The sequence below is a fragment of the Colobus angolensis genome, unplaced genomic scaffold, assembly GCF_000951035.1.
Source record: "Colobus angolensis palliatus isolate OR3802 unplaced genomic scaffold, Cang.pa_1.0 Scaffold147, whole genome shotgun sequence".
In the NCBI taxonomy this organism is placed as follows: domain Eukaryota; kingdom Metazoa; phylum Chordata; class Mammalia; order Primates; family Cercopithecidae; genus Colobus; species Colobus angolensis.
In genome coordinates this window covers 3,289,685-3,305,359 of record NW_012114566.1, presented here as the reverse complement: position 1 = coordinate 3,305,359, position 15,675 = coordinate 3,289,685, and the positions used below count along the sequence as shown (strand labels likewise).

The following is a 15,675-nucleotide window of genomic DNA, read 5'->3' as shown; positions in this document are numbered from 1 at the left end:
TCCCTCCCTCCCTCCCTTCCTTCCTTCCTTTCTTCCTTCCTTCGAGTCTCACTCTGTTACCCATGCTGGAGTGCAATGGTGTGATCTTGGCTCACTGCAGACTCTGCCTCCTTCGTTCCAGTGATTCTCCTGCCTCAGCCTCCCAGGTAGCTGGGACTACAGGCACATGCTACCATGCTAGGCTAACTTTTGTATTTTTAGTAGAGAAGGGGTTTCACCATGTTGGCCAGGCTAGTCTCAAATTCCTGACCTCAAGTGATTCGCCTGCCTCGGCCTCCCAAAGTGTTAGTATTACAGGCATAAGCCACTGTGTCAGGCCTGTTTTGTGGTTTTAAATATGGAGATTTCTTGTTACACATCTTATAGCTAAAGAAAAATACCATTTGATATAATATCATTATATATTTCTGTGTTATCTTTCTATTTAGTGAGACAACATATTCTAGGGAAAACAATTTAGGCCTGGATTAGTAAAGCCTGAGTGTGGTTCTTGGCTTGCCCTCTTATTGGCCATGTGGACTGTGGATCATTTACTTCCTAATCATAATTACTACAGCTGTGAGAATTAGGGCTAAGCAGATTGGTTGATACAGAAGTAATTTTGCTTTTTGCCATTACTTTTACTAGCAATAAACACATTTATTTGTGCACCAACTTATAGTTTATTTGGTCTATTCACTCAAAATAATATTTTTATTAGTGCATTTGCAAGTAGATTAATATTAAGTAAAATGTTTAATATACACATTTCTTTATTTATGTGAAATTTGGAGTATGTTAAAAATAGATGATAAGAATCAGATTAGATGAGTTAGCATATGTCTGTCCTGGTCTCACAGTGTCTCCTTCACAGTATAACATTACCTGCCATTTTAATGCATATTTTTCCTTAAAAAGTTAAGTGCAGCAATACATTTCATCTGCCAGTTAGTTATTTTATATGGAATAATATTTTTCATCCAATGAGAACATACCTTAAAGTCTCAAAAATCTTGACGTTAATGAAAGTGTAGATTTTTAAATGCCTTCTTCAATAATATCTTACCAATAAAATATTAGTTGGATTTTATGCTACAAAGTTTTTCCTTTCTAATGTATAAAGCTTGTAAATATGATTGAAATTTTCTTCAGGATTAATATAATTGAGATTGTAGCCATACCTCATTTTTGTTTGTCTGTAAAACTCTAGCATGTTTATTTTACACAGCATTTTCAAGAAAAATATCAGCTATTAAAACAAATTAAACAATGTAGATAAATAATACATATATTTTTATTTAGTTAAGTATCAATTTGTACTTAAATAACTCCAGTGCGTATAAACAAAATATAAGTCTTTAATTTTTCTATTTGCAGTCTCACTGATTCTTATGTGACTATTCACGTATATTATTCAAATATGCTGATGAGGCTGCAGGAAAAAGGGAATGCTTGTACACTGTTGGTGAGGATGTGAATTAGTTCAGACACTGTGGAAAGCAGTTTGGAGATTTTACAAGGAACTTAAAACTGAGCTATCATTCAAATAATATCATTACTGGGTATATACCCAAAGGAAAATGCATCATTATACCAAAAAGACGCATGCACTCATATGTCCATCCCCCTGCTTTTCGCAATTGCAAAAATGTGGAATCAACCTAGGTGCCCATCAAAGGTAGATTGGTAAAAGAAAATGTACATATATACCATGGAATACTATGAAGCAATAAAAAGAATGAAAACAGCCCTTTTGCAGCAACATGGCTGGAGCTGGAGGCCATAAACCTAAATGAATTGATACAGGAACAGAAAAGCAAGCACTGTGTGTTCTCACTTATAAGTGGGAGCTAAGCATTGAGCACACATGAATATAAACATGGGTACCAGGGACACTGTGGACTACTTGGGGCGGCGGGAAACTACCCATTAGGTACTATATTCACTGTCTAGGTGCAATATACCTATTAAAAATTAAAGAAAAAAATAAAAATTGCACCTATTAAAAAATAGGTGCAATATACCTATTAATAATAATTTTTTATAATTAGGAAATATACACCCAGCTTTTGAATCAATGCTTGCCGTATTTTTAAAACTTTATTCACTGCTGATGTCTGATAGTTGGATAAAAACTTCAGTAGATGTAACTTCAAATTAAGAATTAAGAAGGAATTACATTTATCTAAAAGCATGGATTTCTGTAGAGTCCTATGAATATTGAATTTTTTGAATGAATGAGTGAAATACATGGATTATATACATTCTACTTTTCTACATTTTATTTTATGACATGTTGTTTTATTTTGGCATGCTCTGTGTTCTTTCTTCATGATATTTTCTTCCACATCCTCCTCCATTACATTTTGTTTTAGAAGATTACTAAAATAAGAATTTCTGCTTTTGCATAAAACTGTATTTTAAGATGACTTCACAAGATAACATAAAATTCAAACTAGAATAGTTACATTTAGCAGTCTAAGTGGACAAAATAGAAAGCTATGATGCATTCATGTCTATATTTATGAATTAAATATGTATTTACCACAAAATTTCTAACTACCTGGTGCTGAAGGAGTAACAGTGAATAAAAATAGAGGAGTGATCACTGGCCTTGTTGAGTTTACAGTCTAGTGGGGGCAAAAAATATTTACAATAAATGATAATATAAGGAAATACAAGTGGAAATTTGCCATTCTAATCTGTGTTGTGAAGCAGAGCACATGGTACAGGGAGGACACAGAAGACTTCTGGAAAGAAATAGTTGAGACATGAAAAGTAGGAAGTAATTAGGCAGACAGGTTGGAGAAGATCATTTGAGACAGGAAAGAGCAGGCACAAAAGGTATTTTGGTAAGATGTTGAGTGCATCCTATGATTTCTATGACTGGTTAACTCTCTTTCTATGATAAAATTATTTTATTGGAAACAAGCACACTGTATATTAACTTCTGAAATGTATTATTTTGTTCTAGTGTGAATGTTACTGCTGTTATTAGTAATGTCTTTTTGTATAGCTCTGCGTACTACAAATAAATGTACGTAAATACTACAAATTTACAATTTAATTTCAGCCTCTTGTTCTGGACTGAGTGGGGACAAATGCCCTGTATTGGAAAGGCTCGTTTGGATGGCTCAGAGAAGGTTGTCCTTGTAAGCATGGGAATAGCATGGCCAAATGGCATCTCCATTGACTATGAGGTCTGTTGGATTTCTTTTCAGTATTTAAAGTGCATTAGCTGACAGCTTTCATTAACCCACTTTCAGTGTTCCTTTATTTTCTTAATAAAACAATCAAAAATAGTCTGTAACATTACTTCTCAATCGATATCTAGGAAAATAAATTGTACTGGTGTGATGCTCGCACAGACAAGATAGAGAGAATCGACCTTGAGACTGGAGGGCATCGCGAGGTGGTGCTGTCAGGAAGCAATGTGGATATGTTTTCAGTTGCAGTCTTTGGGGCTTACATCTACTGGTCTGACAGGTAATTTATTTTTTCATAAGTATTTGAGTCTCAAAATGTTATTTCAGTGCCAGTTGCTTTACCCTTGTAAGATTTGCCATTTCTTAGCAAGGTCACACAAAGGATCTCACAAAGCCATGTAATTTCCACAGAAAAGGCAGGCACTCTTGCTATTCCAAGCTCAAACATTTCAATGTCACAGACTAAAGTTGGTTTCTTTTCCTTCTGTTGGCCCATCTGTTATCTTCAGCTTGAGTAACTGGCTTGACATTAATTAGTTGAAGATTGTTGATCATGTATGTTCAACTTTTTGGCAGAGCACATGCAAACGGGTCCGTCAGAAGGGGCCACAAGAATGATGCCACAGAAACGATAACCATGAGAACTGGCCTTGGAGTCAACCTGAAGGAGGTTAAAATATTTAACCGAGTAAGAGAGAAAGGTCAGCACTCTTGAAAGAATACATAATACATATATTTTATGTGATTTCTCTCCAATTTTTAAAAAAAAACATTTGTCAAACTTAGAAATTCTTTTATGAGTCTAAAACCTCAAAACTTTATCTTTACATCTAATTTCCTACAAATATCATATAGTAACCTAATACAATAAATATGTCATATTTCATACAAAAGCATATTTGCCCAGGACAGCACAGGTACATGGACATGTTACATACCTGGCATGTCTTGATTATAGGTTTTGGCTAAGGAATATAGAAAAACTTGATACATGTATTGATTGGATAAAAAGTAAAAGCATAAGTAGGATATTAGAGAGTAAAAGGCAGTTGAAATTTTTATACATAATATGAATCATATTATATATAAGTGGTTATGATCCCCAAAGGTCATGCTGTTAGTGTAAAATATTTCCAAAGTCATTACTTCCTTAAAATATGTATTTTAAATTCATAGGACAATGATTTGGGTATTTAAAATGTGTTTACCTCCATTAAAATAAATTGTAACTAACTTGTTTATATCAAAGGAGGTTATAATAATGTTGGAGATAATAATGAATTCACAGAGAAGAATCAGACTGGTGAATAAGTTTTAAGTGCATATTATATCTTCACTTAAAATTGGAGTAAGAACTTATGCTCAACATATTTAGGAGGTTAGGCGCATTGTAGCTATAGATTTATTTGACACTTTCCATGTCTCATAGACAGAGTTTAAAGCAGTGCATTATTTCTGGTGAGATTAATTCATGTTTTGAATGAACAATATATGAAACACTACAAGGATCAAGTCTCAAAAAAGATTTATATACTTAACTGGCTCATTAAGGGAAAAATGTAATGCTTAACTTGGATGGTGAATGAAACAGAATATGATTTTCCAAATAAGAAACCCAAGATTTAAACTACTGTGATTTTTTTAAAGAAAACCGTACTTTTTAAATTTTTTATTAATCAACTTACAATTAAGAATAAAAAGACAGAATACTCAACATCAAAGTTTTAATATTTCTTTATGGAGAATTTTGTTTGAAAAACAAAAGAAAAACATAAACATGTGCATGTGTGTATCGTTTTTCTTCCTTAGGGACCAATGTTTGTGCTAGGGACAATGGTGGCTGTAAGCAACTCTGTCTTTATCGAGGAAATTCCCAGAGAACTTGTGCTTGTGCCCATGGATATTTGGCAGAAGATGGAGTTACTTGCCTGAGGCATGAAGGCTATTTGCTATATTCAGGAAGAACAATATTAAAAAGTATACATCTTTCTGATGAAACCAATTTAAATTCCCCAATAAGGCCATATGAGAATCCACATTATTTCAAGAATGTCATAGCCTTGGCTTTTGACTATAATCAAAGAAGAAAAGGTACCAACCGAATCTTTTACAGTGATGCACACTTTGGAAATATACAGCTTATTAAAGACAACTGGGAAGACAGACAAGTAATTGTTGAAAGTAAGTACAATAATTTAATTTTAAATAGTTATGTGGAAGTGATATCATTTAGGTCACTAGAGACGTAATAGTGGTAATTGCATGTAGCAATTACGTTTTCCTGGAGTTTATATTGAGAAATTAATGTGACTATATCATTCAACCCCCCCAACCCTACCGCCAAATGTCAAAGAAGCAATTAACTGCTAGCATGTACAGCAAATTATGATTATTAGCTTCTAATCATGGAAGGTTTAATATATTTTATCATAATGTTTCTTATAAATAACTGCACTAAAATTCATGAAAAATAGTTTTTCAGTATAAAACTGTTCTAATCCATTTTTTTTTCCAGTGGGCAAATTGTATCTTTAAGAAAATCTGTTCAGTAATATTCAGTTAATCATGGTTTCTCAAGCAAATATCAGAGATTATTTTGTGTGTGTGTATGTATATAGCAGACTTTATGCGAAAATGTTATAGAAATGATCTAATATTTTTAATGTTTTTATGGGACAAAATTATTCAAGCATAATGTTCAGTGTGGATTATCCTCATAATTTAGGGAAACCTTTTTCTTGTCATTCAAGTTTAATGAAAACCATCTTCTTATTCCTCACACAACTTTCTTCTTGATGTCTTTGTGTGATTTCCATATATTTCACACTCTTCCAATTTCACTATATGGAAATCATTTTTTTCTTTGCTTTCTAAATTGCAAAGTAATATATAAATTTGTTGTGGAGTGTTCAAATAATATGGATTTAAATATGAAATCCCTGCCTCATCTCTGCAACCATTAATCCTGTGTACTTACCCCTAACTGACATGTGACATGCCCCAGAATTTTGTTATGTGTGTGAAATTTTTAATTATAAAAGTGGAATGATACTAAATATGTTACTCAGCTAACTGCTTTTTTGCTTACTATATATTGCAAAGTTTTTATTTTATTGCATGAGTCTTCATCTTATGCTTTTAAAAGCCTGTACCTAGTTCTATACTAAAGGTAAACTAGTTTATTTAATCATTTTTTAAATAACAATTTAGATTTGAATAACTAAACTACAGCTATCCAAGCCTGAATGTGTGGTGAACATTTTCTAAAAAAATGAATACAGTGAGTGTGTCACTTCAAGGTAAATGACCTACTGTATGTGTTGCAAATGGTAAAAACCAAGCTCTGAAGTAAAACATTAGAAATCTTGTATCCACCACAGTAACCTTGACAGCTTCCCAATACTTAACAGGCTTTTCTGTTGAGATGGTGGTAATATTAATGCATGTGATTTTGGGGTATTGCATAATGAAATGTGTCAACATTTAGAAGATATGCATAAGTTAGAGAACCAATATTTTCAAATGACATGATAAAATCATGCATGAGTAAATGATTTATTCAAAGTGCAAGATAGACCAATGAATTTTAATGTAATAGAGGATGAAAAGTTCATCACTATATTTTCAGATTCCACACTGCAACTAACCTTTAGGTAACTACCACGTGTCACGTGTAGGTGTAGTATGAAAGAATACTCAGTTATCTGTAAAGGCTATTATTAAAATACTCTTCTCTTTTCCAATTACACAACTGTGTGAGGCTGGATTCTCTTCATATACTTCAACCAAAACAACACAATGAGAGGATAAAGAGGCAGATAGAAGAATACAGCTGTATTTTAGTAAGACAAATGTATTTGTAGCATTGTAAAACAATGATCTTTTGTTATTTTTTCTTAAGAAATAGTTACTTTTCTTAGAAGGGGCTATTTAGATGAACACAATTGATGCATTATTCTAACTTTAAAAAAATTGATAAATATTTAAAACAATTTATTTTAAGTTTAAATTTCTAATATGATAAATAGATATAGAGTTGACCTACATACACAGACTCTGGAGCCTTCAATCATGATTAAGAGTGTAAAGATCCTTAGACCAAAAAGACTGACAATTACTCTTTTGGACTAAGCATTTAGAAAATATTTAGTACAAAGACATGAAAAGCATGAAGTAGACAAGGAGTCATTTGGTGCAATTGAAATGCAGGTAATATGGCATTAATTGGTGTGAGATGAAGTAGGGAATGACATGTTGAATGTCTTGGTCTGCCAAAATAAGCAGCTTTAAAAAGAAACAGTTGTATTTAGGTATAGTTTACACATCATACAATGCACCAACAAAGGCACACTCAATCTTTTTTGGTATATTACATTATAATTTTTAAAATTGGGATAAATATACATGCATATCCACACATATAAAACAACATTTGAGATTCTACCTGTTTTTAAGTGTACAATTCAGTGGCTTTTATTACATTGCCAGTATTTTGCAGCCATCAACACTATATTTCTGAAACTCTTCCATCACTTCAAGAAGAAACTTTGTGTAAGTCAATATCTCCCCATTTTGCCCTTTCCCTGGGCCTTGGCAATGGATATTTTCTGTCTCTATGAATTCGCTAATTGTAGATATTTCATATAAGTGGAATCATCATATATTTGTCCTTTGTGCCTGGCTTATTTCACTTAGTGTAGTGTTTTCAAGGTGCATCCATGCTATAGCATGTATTGAAACTTCATTCTTTTTATGGCTGAATAATGTTTCGCTGTATGTATATACCACATATTTTTTATCCAGTCATTTGTTTAAGGACACTTGAATTGTTTCTACACTTTGGCTGTTATGAATAATGCTCTAGTGAACATTGGTGTACAAATATCCAAGATAAGATGATGAAAAAAAAGAGAATGTTGTAATGCATATATATATATATTATATATATTCATGTAATAGAGTATTAAAAGTAGTATTTATGTTTCACGAGATCACTCTGTGTTATGTTTAGGTTTGATGAAGTGTAAGGGTTGTGAGGGCCATGTCTGAAGGCAAAGATGCCCTAGGAGGTTTTGTCATATTTTAGATCCAGTTTCAGTAAATTAAACTGAAAACATTTTAATTAAAATATATACACAACCAAATCATTCTAATCCTCTCATCCAAAATCAAAACCAGTAGAATCCATGACACTTTACCAACTGTAGGGAAGTGTTGAAACATATGGAAGGAAGTGAAACAGGACAGCCGGGAGTTTGAAACGTTGATCAAGCCCAGGGTTCAAATCGGTTTGCTGTTTGTTTCCTCTGTGCTTCTAAGTGTTTATTTCCTTACCTCCAAAATGGAAAATCACCCCATACATTTTCTAAGAAAATTTTATGAGAAAGAGTATTTTAAAAATGTATAAATAAGCATGATTTTAATACAAAATTATATTACTGTATTTGTGACACATTTGTGGATCATTTAGGACAGCGATCCTCAACCTTTTGAACAACAAGGACTGGTCTGAAGGAAGATAATTTTTCATGGATGAAGGCAGGGGATGGTTTTGGGATGAAACTGTTCCACCCCAGATCATCAGGCATTAGATTCTCAAAAGGAGCACACAATCTAGATCCCTCATAGTAGGGTTTGCGCTCCTATGAAACCCTAATGCCATTGCTGCTCTGACAGGAGGTGGAGTTCAGGTGATAATGCTGAGTCACCTGCTGTTCACCTCCTGCTATGCCTCCTGTTTCCTCACAGGCCACGGACTAGAACTGGTCTGTGGTCCAGGGATTGGCAACCCCTGACTGAGGATGATGATCTTTGTCTTAAATTATTTTTAGCCTATGAATTAGGGTAGTTAGACAATCAGAAATAATTGCAATAATTATAGATATAAAGTAGTGCATTAAGGTCTGACTAAAACTTAAAATTACTCGGCATTAATAGTTTATATCAATCTTTCTGAATATCCTCCCTACCATACCCCACCTCCTACTAAGGAGTTTCCATTTGCTTAACCATTGCAATCCTCTCTGAAAGCTTTTTAGGTGAGTGTATAGTTTAACTTGACAGACCAAAAAAGAAAACAGACAAAACAAATCAGAACTAAAACCCTCAAAACACCCAGTTATTGGCACATATAAATAAATATAAGTAAGCTGTAAAATGTGTTTCCATCTAGGTATTCCACTTTATTAAATTTGAAGAACTATATATCCTTTTGTTACATCTCTAACTTGTTACCCAAAACTATATTCATGTTTTTAAGTTTCATGTTTTAAGTATTTAACTAGATTCATATTTTTAAGTATTAAAAATATCAGAGAGTTCTAAATTTCACAATCAGATTCCGACTTTGATCCTTCATATAGCTGAATACAAGAAATGGATGGGATAAAGGCTTTCTTCTTTAACTTCCCAATTCACATAGAATGAACATTTTGGCCTCAGGTTTAAAAGATGACAAGAGCCATTAAATACAATCCAATATTTCATTAAATACATTAAATACAATTCATTAAATACATTAAATACAATTCAATATTAAGTGCTTACAGTGTGCCATAGATTGTTAGGTATGAGTGAATAAGGATGAAAATGTCTTCCTTCTAGCCTTTGGAAGTTCACAGTATAAAAAGAGGAAAATGCAATAGTTCACTTTCCCTATGAAGAATCAAGATCCCTGGCCAAGACACTGTTAAAAGTCTACACTTTCAGGCCATTTCTGACTTTAAAACCACAGTAATGATTTATAAAATATATTTAAAATGAAAATTAGATAGAGATAGCTAATCCCAAAAAGCAAGATGGACTTTTCTTTAAGTGATAAACAGACCAGAAATACAAAGCAGAGACAATGACTGAAACAGAATTCTGAGATTCCAGGCTACATAGATGCTACAGAGAGACAGGATCTAAAAAAAATTACTTAAACTAAGGAGTGGGGAATGCTGCCCCACAGGGAAGCAAGGCTGAAATAAAGCTGTGTCATCTACTGTTAGGCCAGTGACTTGTTGGAAGTGACTAACCCTGGAGGCTTAGAGGCCACAGACACAGCCTTATGTCCAGCTCTGATGCGAGTCCATTGCAAGTTATGGACTCCGCAAGCTCTCATATGCTCTGTGGAGCAAAAACTCAAATGAATTATGAAAAAGAAGGCTGCACTTTAAGGCGCAGAGGTTGAATGATGCCCATTCTAAAACCACCCAGCAGAGAGAAGTGAATACTAAAAGACAGGTTAAAAAAATAACCCCTTTAGAATACTCAAATTCAATTTCCACAACCCATGGATTCTTAAGAAAGACAGCTTAAAAAATCCCACCAAGCAGAAGATGAATGGAAATGAAAATGATAGAAGAATCTGAAGAATATTTACTTATTCATCAAAGAGGCAAAGAAAAAAAAAAGTATGAAAAGAACAAGAAATAGGGACATCCAGGAGGCCAAATATACATATGTCAGAAAACAATTTGTTAAAATTAAAACAATTAAATATCTTGGAAATAAAAAAGATCACTATAATTAAAATTAAAAAGAAATCTCAATTGATAAAATAAAAATTATATTGGACTAGTGAAAGGGAGAATGCATAAATAAGATGCTATTTTCATTAATAAGCATTAATAAGAAATTAATTCATTAATAAAAAATTAAGAAATTAATTAATGTTAGAAACAGTAAGAAACAAAAAGCATGACAACGCTTATGAGGCTTAGAGGATAAACTAACAGATGTAATAGTCTTTTAGGTATGTTGACAAATGGCAATGAAGAGAAAGACGGTAGAAAAGTAATACTCAAAGTGATAATGACACAGAGTTCACTAGAAATGAAGAAAGAAATGTCTCAACGTGGAAAATTTGCTGTAAACATTGAGAATAATCAAATTAAGCCAGTAATTGAAGAAAAACTGCAGAACAGCATGAAAAAAGGAAAACATTAAGATGCTACCAGAAGTAGTAGACACTATCTGCAGAGGGAAGACAATGGTATTTAAACAGACTTCTCATCAGCAACAAGAGTAAAATCTTCAGACTACTAAGAAAATATATAATTCTACAACTAACTGAATTACTAAAGATGGAGGGAAATAACATTTCTTTTAGAAATACAAAGTCAATAACAGTATATCTATATGTTCCCACTAATAAAAAAACAAAATGTAAAGTAATGGCTTAAGAAACTTAGCAGCTTCAAACTTAGGCGAGTGTCCTCAGATGCCTGTAATCCAAGTTAACAAATTTCACATTTGTTAACTTGTTACAAATTGTAACTAAGTATATATGTTTCCGTTTTACCAAACAATATGCTTATTTTGTAGGATGCATTCTGATGTTGTGTTTTAACCAAACATAGCATAGAGATGTTTTTAAAAAGCGAACATTGCTTAATATAAATTCAAATGGTGTACCTACATTCAATGACTAATTGAGAAATGTGATTAGACCTGGAGCGGTGGTTCATGTCTATAATCCCAGCACTCTGGGGAGCCGAGGTGGGCAGATCACTTGAGGCCAGGAGTTCGAGACTAGCGTGGCCAACATGGCAAAACCCTGTCTTTACTAAAAATACAAAAGTTAGCCAGGCATGTTGGCACATGCCTGTAATTCCAGCTACTCAGGAGGTTGAGATATGAGAATCGGTTGAACCTGGGAAGCAGAGGTTGCAGCGAGCCAAGATTGCACCGCCATACTCCAGCCTGGGTGACAGAGCATGACCCTACTACTGCGCTCCCCCACCTCGTCCCCCGCCAAAGAAAAGTAATGTGATCTTTAAAAAGCTACTCTTAAGCTAGTAATAACAACAAAGTATGCACAAAACATTAACATAGAAAATTATAAAATGTTTGTGAAGGACATAAAAGATCATCTTAAAGGAGGAAAATGTTACTTTCATGATGCAAAAAATCAATTTCCATAGCTATGGAAAATTATCCCAAATTATCTGTAAATTTAATGTAATTCAAAATGCCAAAATGTCTCAATGTGGTGACACACACCTGTAGTCCCAGCTACTTGGAAGGCTGAGGTGGGAGGATCTCTTGAGTCTGGGGTTTTGAGGCTGTAGTGAGCTATGATTGCACCACTGCATTCTAGCCTGGGTGACAGAGTGTGACCCTGTTTCTAAAACCAAACAAAAAACAGCCAAAATGATTTTTTTTTTAATGAAACTGCACATGTTGATAGTAGAATTCATATACAAGAGCAAAATGTCAAGAATGGCAAAGGCAGTTTTGAACTAATATGTATTTGTAGTCTCTCCTTGAAAAATGTCTTTATTATTAAAAAGCTAAAGTAACACAATATAATATTACCAATAAAAAAACAATTAAATGAAAAAGAACAGAGGGCTCAGAGGCAGATCCATCCATATATATATATCTTGTATGTAAATTGGTTATACATTGCCTAGTTGGCATTACAAATAAAAAATAATGATTGGAATGTAATGAATTATGCTAGAACAGTTTATATTCAAAGAATGAAACAAAATGTTATCTCCAAGTCAAACTATATTCAAAAATAAATTTCAAGCATTTTAATGGTGTAAATATGATGAGCTTTTTTAATATCAAAGAATATAGAATATCTTTATAAACTCAGGATAAGAACAGATTTCACAAATTACACAGAAACAAATCAGGAAGTATAAGTTTGGTATATTTTATCTCACTGAAGTTAAAAACTCTTTGCAGCAGAAGCTGTGAAGAAATTTAAAAGACAAAACAAAACACTAGTGGTGTATTGTTGTAATCCTTAAAAGCAACAAAGGATTACAACTGAAGTTTATATAATGTACCATTACAGAGATGAAGGAAAATATGGACAAGTTATGCTAGGGGACAGAAAAGAAAATATAATAAAGTATAATCAATCTCTCCAATTATCAAGAAAATTTATAATGAAACAATGAGATTATCCACCCATAATTTGAGAAAAGTTTTAAAAAGTTTTGTAATGAGGAGAAACCATACTTTCACCCACAATTGATGAAAATGACAATTTTGTACAACCACTCTGAAGAGCTATTTGCAATATTTTGAAATTGTGAAATGGTACATAAACTTTCACCCAGCAATTCACACTTTTAGAGAGAATAATGGTTCATTGTGCAGTACTTTAAAAAAAAAAAAAAAGAACTAGTGCTACATCTATTTACATAGTTATCTTAAACACAATTTGATTAAAACAAATAATACAACACAATAAAAATGTTCTCAAATGATATTATGGTTGATGTGATGTTGAAAAATATGTAAACAATACAACATATTGTTTTTGACATAACATAGTAGTATTTTCAAATTTTAATTATTTATTTTGATAATTATATAATCATTATGTGAGATGTTTTCATTAGAAATAGAGGGCAACTCCCTGTACTAATTTTTGATTTCGGTAAGCCTAAAATTAGTTCAAAATCTACAAATTAAGCACATTAAAAATCATACACCATCAACATCTTGCTTTCCCTGGAGAGATAAAAGAGAAAAGAAAGAGCATGGTATTGAGAGAACTCTGTATTTTCAACAATAGCTATAACGTGTTTGTTCTTAAAAATATGAAGCATTTATAGCAAAATGGTAAGGTTTGTCAAGTCATATTATTCTCTCTACTATACATCTAGAACATTTAATAAAGTAAATATAAATAAATGACTTTCAAGATAATCACTTTTAATTATTAACATAGATACCATTAGTAAATTAATTGGTCAAATCTCATATATATGCATGTTTGGAATTAATTGCATTAGCAACCATGTTGAAATACATGATAGTTGCCTCCTATCTGCCCTTCTTTTCTCTAATTTATAGACATTGACCTTTGTTTAATCTCCATCTTGATACTGTCAACAAATTGCCATGAGATATAATTTCCATGTTTTTGATTAGGATTCAAACTTGTAAATAATAGCTTTATAATATTTTTAGATTGCTTTTTCAAGACTCCTGGTAGCAATACTTTACTTCTTTTTTTTTTTTTTTTTTTTTTTTTTTTTTGGAGTTTTTGGTCTTGTTGCCCAGGCTGGATTGCAATGGCATGATCTCAGGTTAACTCACCACAACATCAGCTTCCCAGGTTCAAGCAATTCTCCTGCCTCAGCCTCCCGAGTAGCTAGGATTATAGGCATGAGCCTCCACACCCAGCTAATTTTGTATTTTTATTAGAGACAGGGTTTCTTCATGTTGGTCAGGCTGGTCTCGAACTCCTGACCTCAGGTGATCCACCCACTTTGGCCTCCCAAAGTGGTAGGATTACAGGCGTGAGCCACCGTGCCCAGCCAGTATTTCACTTTTAAGTTATTATTATATTTCGCTGGAAATATCTTTCTTGCTTCTTTTAAAAGTGCAATTTGCTTATTTTTTAGGAGTGTTTCAAAACACATTTGATTTTGTTAATTGTTCTTTTTTTGACTTAAAAAGGCTGACAATTCAGCTTATAGAATGCATATATTTTTAATTTGCTTATAGAATACGGACAGTCATTCTCAAAATGTAAGAATTTTAGCTTTTCAAGTTTCAGTTTTCATAAAACCGAAAAGGATACTTTTAGTCATCTACATTTATTAGCTAAATCAATTTTAAGATTACCTATTTAGGTAATTACAAAGATTGGAAAGGTCTAATAGAGCATTGTTTGATTAGGTACTGAACTTGCTAAGATAGGAAAAGGGTAAAAATAAAAGATGAAGTTGTCCATAGAGAGTTAGCAGGATGGGAAGCATAGGTTAATTTTTATGGTCCAAAGGAAGAGAAAGGGTTACATGGTCATTGATTATGGAGAGTAGAACCTGGAATCAGTCATGATTAGTGAAAAGGAAAAGAAAATGTGAAATCTCCTCTTCATTTTGTTGCAAGCATAAATTAGTTTCAGTCTGGCTTCCATGAATTCAAAATTTACTGAGTCTATCTCAAAAAATGTACTGTTGTAGATGTAGGGGAAGAAAAATCATTTCCTCTATTCTCTTAGCTTCTGTGGCTGAGATCTGTGAATTAAACTGACAAAAGAAAGGTTAATCAGAGAAAAAGCATATGAATTTTGTTTGATGTTAATCTTTGCATGTGCGAGGAGCCATTCATCAAAAAAAAGTAAAGACCTGAAGAAAACGTTAGATAGAACTGGAAGAGTTATATGCCCTTTTAACAAAGCAGGAGAAATTGTGGAGATCTTACTAGCCAAAGGAAAGGGGTTGGGAATTCTATGGGCTGTAAATTATGGGAAGATAAATACATGCTGTAAATTAATGGAAGATAATGGTTATTTTTTAAGGTTTTGTTTGTATGGATTCTTCTTGGTGCTTTCTTCTTCTCTGGTGATAAAGGTTTTTCTTTCAGGTCTGAGAGAGGGGGACACCTTCATGAAGGGAAATGTATGCTCTGATATTCTTTAGATGGATGAGCTTTTCCTGTGTCTATTGTTTCTCAATTGCTTTCAACTCAGAATAATCCCATGTCAATGAGGCATATTTTGGGATGGAATAGCTTTATAATGAGAATT

General features: G+C 32.9%; 1 protein-coding gene across 1 annotated transcript in view; it reads left to right on the top strand.

Moving 5' to 3' along the window:
- LRP1B (low density lipoprotein receptor-related protein 1B) overlaps positions 1-15,675 on the top strand; it is a 1,318,888-nt gene that overhangs the window by 809,481 nt on the left and 493,732 nt on the right. The window contains exons 37-40 of the mRNA XM_011935709.1: positions 3,053-3,179; positions 3,314-3,465; positions 3,762-3,886; positions 4,995-5,366. Of these exons, the coding sequence (XP_011791099.1) occupies positions 3,053-3,179; positions 3,314-3,465; positions 3,762-3,886; positions 4,995-5,366 (776 nt within the window). The remainder of the gene's footprint in view (positions 1-3,052; positions 3,180-3,313; positions 3,466-3,761; positions 3,887-4,994; positions 5,367-15,675) is intronic.